Here is a 9,305-nt window from a genome sequence, read left to right on the forward strand (position 1 = left end):
AATTATTATTTTAAAAAAAAAAAAAGGGAATTGTGTTCTTCTTCAGCCAAGCCCGAAACAAATAATGCTAGTAGTAGAAAATGTTCAAATTACCATAAATCGTAACTGGCCAGTTTCTGCTCTAAACATGCAATTAGCATGTCATTTGTGTGGAAATATTACTTGTGTGGAAACATTAAGTCTGTAACGGGACATTAACAAAGTCCAGAGATGCTGAAGATGAATGCAAAGACGATAAAATATTGGAAGAAAATCCATAAAAATGAATTAGGGGTGTTTATATGAATGTATCTTTGAGGAAAACTCAGAAAAGCTTAGGTGGTATTTTCTTTTCATCTTGCCACTGTATTATCCATACTAAAGTAGTATTTCTAGGCACAGTGCTGCTTTGTTTACAGCGATAACCAGGGAAACGCTGTATCACTGCTGTTCCATAAGCACCACCTGCTGTCAGAGAGTGAATTTGCGCTCTCAATCAACCAGTGTGCTGTTTTTGTGTTCTGCAGATATTTTTTATGTAGCATAATTTCACAAAGATAAAGTTAGACCATTCTGTTGTTGCTTCAGATTAGGGGTGTGCAAAGCAGCCGGTATTTGTATCTGTATTTGTATTTGTTGAGGGGGGAAAAGTATTTGTATTTGTATTTGTATTCGAGTAAAATTCAAAATAGGCGTAAAAATACAGTTTTTTTGCGTTACACTTCTACACACTTTTTTTGGCTGGTGGAGGACCAAGAGATGGCTCAGCAGCAGCCGCACTCTTTTCTATTTGGTTGTCCAAATCCATGTGAGGTGTTTTAGCTAAGTTAATGAGTGACGGGAAGCTAAGGTTAACTGGGGAGTCGCTCTCTAAACGTGGGGTATTTAAAATTGCTTTTGAATGCGCGCGCGCGTTTTACTTTCGGTTTCGTTTTAACGATGGCGCGAAACTCTCTGCGGTGCTGAGCGTGCATTCTACAATAAAAGACATCAGTTTAACAAAGCAATTTAAAAGTGGTGGGACACAAACGGGATTTTGAAAAGTGTGTCCCCAGTGGAAATTACGCACCTGCGTGAGTGGAGTTATCATTTGATGTGAATGTGCCGCGTTGTACAGTATATTGAGACGGAGGCGCCAGAATTGCATCTGACAGAATGTGCGCTGTAGCACAAAATATAGTACATTTCTTCAAAAGCAGATTGTGGAGACATTTTAATTTTCCACAATCAAAAATCGTCATATCACACACCCCTAATTGCAATGTAGTTTGTGCAAATCTGGAACAGAGGTTGGTTAAGAGAGAAAAAACGGCCGGTTCCGAGTTTCAGCGGAGCACAGTGTCAGTGACTCATGAGGAAACGCAGCTTTTTGATATAAAGTTTTTCTTGTTCCCGAATACAAATATTTTTTAAGTATTTGTTCGAAATAAGTATTTGTAAAAAGCACCCTATTTGTGCCGTTCCGAATACCGTATTCGGGTTCGGCTCCACCCCTACTTCAGATTTTGAAATTAGATCAGAAACTGCTCATGTATGTAGAATCTTCCTTTGGATCGTAGGGCTGGACAATATGGCCAAAATTTATATCACAATATATTTTTGTCTATGCGATATAATTCCGATATCGATATGAACAATATTTACAAAAGCCTCAGAATTACTGCCAAGAACACTCACAACAGATAAAACTTCTACAAACTTCTGAAAAATGAATATGCTAAATCTATGAAACCTCATTCTATAAAAATGTATAATTAAGAGCTCATATTAAAGAGCTGATTTTATAGTTAAGCCACTGCCATAAACTGTATGTTTTTAAAGACTTTTTACGAAAGGAATATATTACTTTTGGGGCGCATAATTAAAATAAAATTGTCCTGGAAAATGATCACCGAAAAAGAGTGGGAACCCTGTTTAATGTTTTTCCAGATTTTAATTCAAAACAGGCACTTTTCTTACAAATTGTGATGAAAGACTGAAAAGTAAGTCTTTTTTTTCCGATTACTCGTTTTGCTGTTCACACCATTTCAACTCAGCAATTTCAGTCAGCCACAGAGGCTTTCAAGCAATTGCTGTTCCAGCTCCAAATAAGCCAACTACTTCTGCTATATGGACAAATAATAGCTTTCAAAGCTGTGTGTGCTGACACAAAATAAGTTTTGTAGCAGGTTTGCCTTACAGAACATGACTTGAAGTGCACATCAAACAGATTTTATATTTTGGGGTGGTTTGTGTGTGCATGGTGGAATTTTGACGCATGCCTTAAATCGAGCATCAAACTACATGCATATATTAGTCTTTCAGAAATCAATAACAACTACTACTTTCTGGGTGCAAAATAATGTGGCTTAAAGAAATTCTTCAACCAAAGATAAAAATTTGCTTAAAATATACTCACCCTCAGACCATCCAAGATGAGTTTGTTTGTTCACTGGAACAGGTTTGGAGAAATTAAGCATTGCATCATATGCTCACCAATACTCTGCAGTAAATGGGTGCCATCAGAACAAGAGTCCAAACAGCTGATAAAAACATCACAATAATCCACAAGTAATCCACACCACTCCAGTCCATCAATTAATGCCTTCTGAAGTGAAAAGTGCATGTTTGTAAGAAATAAATCCATCATTAAGGTGTTTTAACTCTAAACCATTTGTGATAGTTTATTGGATTATTGTGATGTTTTTATCAGCTGTTTGACTCTCATTGATTGGCTCCGCAGAGGATCCACTGGTGAGCAAGAGATGTAATGGAACATTTCTTCAAATCTGTTCTGATGAACTAACAAACTCATCTACTGCTTTGAGAGTAAATTTTCAGCAAATTTAAATTTTTGGATGAACTATTCCTTTCATTTGGAGCAATCACTCATAGTATTACTTGTATTTTCAGGGATTATTGTAATGTGAAGCGCACTCTCAGCAAATAGACAGTTCACTTATACCGTGTGACGGTAAATTTAGCATCCAATTACTTTTGTTCCAGCTTTTCATTTCTCCTTGTGCTTGTTCCAAAACGCTTCCTCGTCACAAGCAGTCATTACCTCGAACAAAAAATGGAACTGCAACATGAATAATTTGTCGAACTAATAGCTTTCCGTCTAAGTTCAAGAGTTTAGACAGGGCATTGTGCCCTCAAAGTTTCCATGAAAATTACTTAGAAGGTGTGTGTGTTTGTGTGTGCACACAGGATTCATTGATTAGAGGCTTGAAATTTCCTTTATCTTCTTTTTTAGCTCCCAAGTGGCACCTATTACAGCATACTTCATCTCTTAATAACTGTGGTAATTAAGTGAGCAATTATCTCTAACAAGCCTCTTCAGATTTGCATCTAAACACAACAAAGACCCACTCCAAGCTTTTTCCTGTGTTTTGTTTTATCAAGTCTTTTAATATGGCAGAAATGTATTTTCTGATAAGCGTTTTGTAATAGTATTTATAGCAGTTGTGTGCAGTACACAGTATTATGATGATACAGGATTGGATGTGATCCGTTTCAAAAACATGAAAAACAGAATAATGTGGTCAGTTGTTTTCAGACAACGTTGTGAAAACACTTATAAGCTCATCTTGTGGTGTTTTGTTTTAGAGAGGCACAGATTGACATTTTTATTAAAGAGCAGGTCATATGGGTTTTCGGAAAAAAAAAATCTTTTTTGCAGTTTGTAGCATAGCTATCCTTCAATGTAAACAGTCTGCAAAGTTGTTAATCAAAAAGTGAATGATAAATATACTGTCTTTGAAAACAAAGAATCGGCTCCGTCTTAATGAGTCGTCATATTTTGAATCTTGTGATTGAATTGAATAAGCCAATCAAATTTGTGACACTGATCATGTGACTTCTGTTTTATTTTCTACTGAAGCATAAGATGTTTTTGGATCATCCTTAAACCATGAACCTGTTTCACATTCATTCTTCCATTCAACTTTTATTCAAAATGTTATGCTGATAATATTATTTCTTATACAGTTTCACATTTCTACACTTTTGGATCCAAGCTTTCAGTTTCTATGAGTTAATTAATGAGAGAATTAATAAGATTACCTTAATAAAATCAAAAAGTATGTTTTATTCTAAATGAGATTTTACTTTTTTGACAGATTTAAGATTACTGAGATTGACGAGGACTGTAAAAAAAATATAGGCCTAAATTTAAACCAACTGTATGAAAATTCTTTACCATAAAATATCAGTTGTAAAAATCATCAAAATTATTTGTCTGATTCTTTCCCCCATACGTCTGTTTTGGGAGTTTGTATGTTTGGTGAGCAGCTACTAAATTGGATATATTTATGACAGCAAATTCCACTTACTTGTATGGGTCACATAAATCCACAATATTTCACATACATGCACAAAAAATGTAAGGTTTTTTAAGTAAAACATAGTGGACTTCAGTGGAATCCAACAGGTTGAAGGTCCAAATTGCAGTTTCAATGCAGCTTCGAAGGGCTCTACACGATCCCAGATAGGGGTCTTATCTAGTGAAACAATCAGTTTAAAAAAAGTACAATTTTTATACTTTTTAACTTCACAGATAAGGTAGTCACGGTGATAAGGTCATGCATGACGTAGGCAGAAGTACTGACCCAGTGTTTACAAAGTGAATGTGCAAAGAAAGTCAAACGGCTGTTACAGAAAAAAGGTAGAACAACAATAGCTATGTTTCTATCACCCTGTGTTTACGTGCATCTTGAAGTATCACATCAGAAATGAATGATGGAAACACCAAAATTCGAAAAAAAAATCCCTTAATTCGCAAAAATGTTTTTACGCTTCCGTGAGGTGGTTTTTGAATTGTGCGAAAAAGGGTTAATGTGAATAACAGGAGATGGAAACGCATTTTGCGAATTAGGGGGTTTACGCACCAAAAAGTTATGTGACTATGTTATAGGATGGGATAATTTGACTAACTAGCAGACTGATTTCATTGCACAGCATCTGAAATGTTATGTTAATTCTAAGATGCCTGAGCAAAGTCTGCTGTCAAAGTATTTTTGTATAATTGCCTCAAAGAACTGTATTACAAGACTGCGTTCCCAAACAGCTGCCATCCACCTCGCTCACTCTGAATCGCAAGTAATTTATTATATGTGAAAATTATTGTATTCAGTGGCTTCTCCTACTTTTCTTAGTGATATTTAGTGCCTATTTATCAGGAAGTGATGATTTTGTTCTCTTTGAATCATTTGATGGAAACGGTGCTTATTCGCAAATTATTTAAAGGGGTCATCGGATGCTAAGTTCACTATTTCATGTTGTTTGAACATTAATGTGTGTTGGCAGTGTATGTACAAATCTACCCTATAATGATAAAAATCCATGCAGTGGTTTTTAATTAATCTGTAAAAATAATATCCCCTTTTTCAAATCGAGCCTTCTCAGATGCCTGTCGGTGTGGCGTCACACCAACAGAGGCCGCTCCCACGATAGTTGATTGACATGAGCATTTTACCTCAGACCAGCTGTCACAGTCCAGTAACTTTCCTTGTTTCGATGCTGGAGTAGGGATGTAAGTTAGACAAGAATATCTCCGATTGAGGTATTGTGTTGCTGGATGTAATAATGAACATAGTGGTTGTCATTTACTCCCGACATCTGAGCCACTGAAGATGCAGTGGATTACATTTGTTTGTGAAGGGAATGCGCCTCCCGATCTACATATATCTGCCTATGTTCACGCGAATCATTCATGATCCAGCTTCATCTACAGCAGAAGTGTGTATAAGCGTTTTTTTATGAATCTTTGCGATCGCCTTTCCTCATAACGTGGTAGTTAGGAAGTTTAGTGGCTAAACACGGCTAAAGTAAACAAGATCGTCTTTCCACAGAGAGAAGAGAGGGGCGGGGTGAGCAGAGCTCATTTGCATTTAAAGGAACAACCCCTTAGAATGAAATGATTTTTGCAGAGTTTATTTTGACAAGGTAAAAAGGGTGTTGTTTTACAAAACCATTGAGAATTTTTAATCAAAGTATATTTGAGACTTTTCATTAAGACCCTAAAGAATCATATCAGCTTGTGGAAAATGGGCATCCGATGACCCCTTTAAGCAATATTCCAGTTTTGCACACAAAGTATATTCACAACTTTGGATGGAAACCTGGCTAATGTCAGACAAATTTGAAGTTGGAGGAGAAAATGAGATGGTGTTTTTTCCCTAGCCTTTTTGAATCGAAATACACAGATGAAGAACTAACCAGGCGTGACCATTCCAACGTAATTATGTAATGCGTGAAGTCACAGACAGGCACTGTAGAGCTAGGGCAAGTCGAGCATTTGTGGATAGAAGTATACATTTTTAATTTTTTTTTAGAAAATGTCATATCGTTTCACTACATAAGACACTTATTCCTCAACTAGGGTCATATAGAGCTCTTTACAGCCTTTGGACCTTCTACTTGCTGATCTTCATTGAAGTCCACTATATGGATATATAAAATCCTGGAATGTTTTCCTCAAAAACTTTAATTTCTTTTCGACTGAAGAAAGAAAGACACAAACATCTTGGATGAGATAAATTATCAGAAATTTTTTATTCTGGAAGTAAAATAATCCTGTAATTTGTGTCAGTCTGTCATAAAACAGGAAAGATTTAGAAAATGTACTAAATGTGTTTTAAATACACCAGTTATTTATATCAGTAGTTTTTTCATTCTCATTCATCCTTCAAACTAATTGAATCTGTTTTAAATTACAGATTTATGGCGATTCTATGAAGCTATGATTCTGAAGCTGTTGGGTATTACAATAAAATAATTTAAATAATTTGCATTTTTTGAGTGCACTACCTGTTTAATCACTGACAAATGTGTTTATTAATGTTTATGATCAAACTGTAATCCAAATGGCTAGAAAATTTGTATTTACTTCAAATATTTGTTACATGTTTGAATGGTATACGAAAATAAAATTAGGTCATATCCTATGCATATGAATTCCGATGCTATAAATAGGTTCGTATGAAATGAAATTAGGTCAGCACTCCTCAATTTGACCTGGAATCCCACAGCAGTCGCTCAGTGTTGTGGAGGTGAAGGGCATCATGTCCAGGGAAATCTCCATCTCTCCCTCCTGCTGCTCTAGGGCGGGCAGCAGCACGTTCCGCTGGACACGAGACGAATCGGACACAACCGAGACCTTGTCGAAGGGTAAGTCCACATGCTCCTCATGATCGGGCACCAGAACCAGGCACTGGGGGTTGGAAACGCCCTGCGCGTCCTTATGGAGCAGAGTGGTGTCGTGATGGTAGGACACCAACTCGTTGGTGAAGTTCACGGTCTCCACCGCGGAAGACGCGCAGAGTCGGTTGCAACCTAGAATAGTGGTGAAGGCTTTGCGGAAGTCTGCGTTAAACGCGTAGATGACCGGGTTGAGCGATGAGTTGGCCCATCCGAACCACACGAAGATGTTGAACGTAGTGCTGCTCACGCACAGAGAGTCTCCAAGAGTGTCCAGGTCACAAAACGGCACGATGCAGTTGAGGACGAAAAAAGGCAGCCAGCAAAACACAAACACCCCCATGATGATGGAAAGCGTTTTTAACACCTTGGTTTCTTTTTTGAACGTGGATTTCAGGGACTGTTCGCTCACGCAGTCGTGCATGTGTCCAGCCGCCCTCTCCAAAGTGGAGATCCTCCGGATCTGTGTTTGCGCAATCCGGTAGATCCGCGTATACGTTCCTACCATGATTATAACAGGGATGTAAAAGCTTATAAGTGAAGATGCAATAGCATAAGTCCTGTTTAAAGTCGCAGTGCAGTCCTCCGGACTGATAGTAAGGTTATGATGATCCCCAGCCCTGTGCCAATTCAGTCTAACCGGGATGAAAGAGATCAGGACGGACAGTGTCCACGCCATCCCGATCATTATAAAAGCCATCCTTTGGGTCATTTTACGCTCGTAACGGAAAGGGCTTGAGATGGCCCAGTATCTGTCCAAACTGATAATGCACAGGTTGAGAATAGACGCCGTTGAGCACATGATATCAAAAGCTATCCAAGTGTCACAAAATCTCCCGAAGAGCCAACACCCGGCCACCTCAGAGACCGCCTTCCATGGCATGACCAGAACAGCCACAAAGAGATCCGAAACTGCCAGGGATATGACGAAGAAATTAGTGACTTTGGATCGGAGGTGTCTAAATTTGATGACTGCGGCGCAGACGAGCGTGTTCCCCAGCAGTGTGGAGAGGATGAGCGCGCAGAGAGCGCAGCCCGTCAGTGCGCGGATCCCCACACCGGAGCTTTTCCTTTCAGCACCATCGCTCTCCATGGGGCTTTCTCTGGACCCAGATCAGATAGATCATATTCAAGTGGCTCCTTGCGTCACCAGTTTCTCCGTTTTCCACTGAAGCTCTTTTCCCAAAGGTCTCAGTGTCTCCTTTTTACAAAGTGCCATCGTGCTCCTGCTGAATAGCAGTGCGGAAGAGGGAATAATGGAGCAGGACTCTCTCTGCTGTAAACATTAGGTTTGCAGTGCCACAGAGAGAGAGCAGAGATCGGTTAAGGGTGAGTGCGCTCACTGAGTTAAACAAAACAAAAAGTCTCACACATAGGCTTACATCCGTGTTGAGGAAAAAAGGTAGATAGCTTTTTGCAGGCTAGATTCCAATGTATGAATTACATTCCTTGCTAAATATTTTTTGGTGAATGAAAAATGACTAGTTTCATCCTGCTGTTAACATTTTAAAGCACAATGAATGTGAAATGAACATATTATTAAGTACACTACCAGTCAAAAGTTTTTGAACAGTAAGATTTTTAATGTTTTTTAAAGAAGCCTCTTCTGCTCACCAAGCCTGCATTTATTTGATCCAAAGTACAGCAAAAACAGTAACATTCTGAAATATTTTTACTCTTTAAAATAACTCTTTTCTATTTAAATATATTTTAAAATGAATTTATTCCAGTGATTTCAAAGCTGAATTTTTAGCATCATTACTCAAGTCACATGATCCTTCAGAAATATTTCTGATATTCTGATTTGCTGCTCAAAAAAACACAGTAGGGGTTCGATCTTCAACTGGCTGCCAGGAGCTGCCACTGACAGGTCATGTGACCTGTCAGTGGCTGGTGGCAGCTGCCAGTCTGATTCTGGCAGGTCACGTGACCTGCCAGTGGCGGGCTGGTGGCTGGCAGTCTCAACCGCTTTAGATCTGTGAGTATAACGCGTTCTCTGTCACTCTCGCTGCAAGGAAATACACTATTTTATTGTTATGAATGTATTCTTATGACTCTGTTCTTTAGTATGATTGACGTTTTAGTTTTTTTCCACAACTAAAGCGGTCAAATGAACGTGATCACGACTGGTTGTTTACTGACGCTTC

The 9,305-nt window shown here is 38.4% G+C and overlaps 1 protein-coding gene across 1 annotated transcript; it reads right to left on the bottom strand.

Moving 5' to 3' along the window:
* Window positions 1–6,523: 6,523 nt before the first annotated feature.
* drd6b (dopamine receptor D6b) lies at window positions 6,524–8,616 on the bottom strand. Its single transcript, XM_051124642.1, has one exon. It carries the CDS (start codon window positions 8,249–8,251, stop codon window positions 6,956–6,958), a length of 1,296 nt encoding a protein of 431 aa, XP_050980599.1. The 5' UTR covers window positions 8,252–8,616; the 3' UTR covers window positions 6,524–6,955.
* Window positions 8,617–9,305: the final 689 nt, after the last annotated feature.

Source organism: Labeo rohita, chromosome 12 (genome assembly GCF_022985175.1).
Source record: "Labeo rohita strain BAU-BD-2019 chromosome 12, IGBB_LRoh.1.0, whole genome shotgun sequence".
NCBI classification, from domain to species: Eukaryota; Metazoa; Chordata; class Actinopteri; order Cypriniformes; family Cyprinidae; genus Labeo; species Labeo rohita.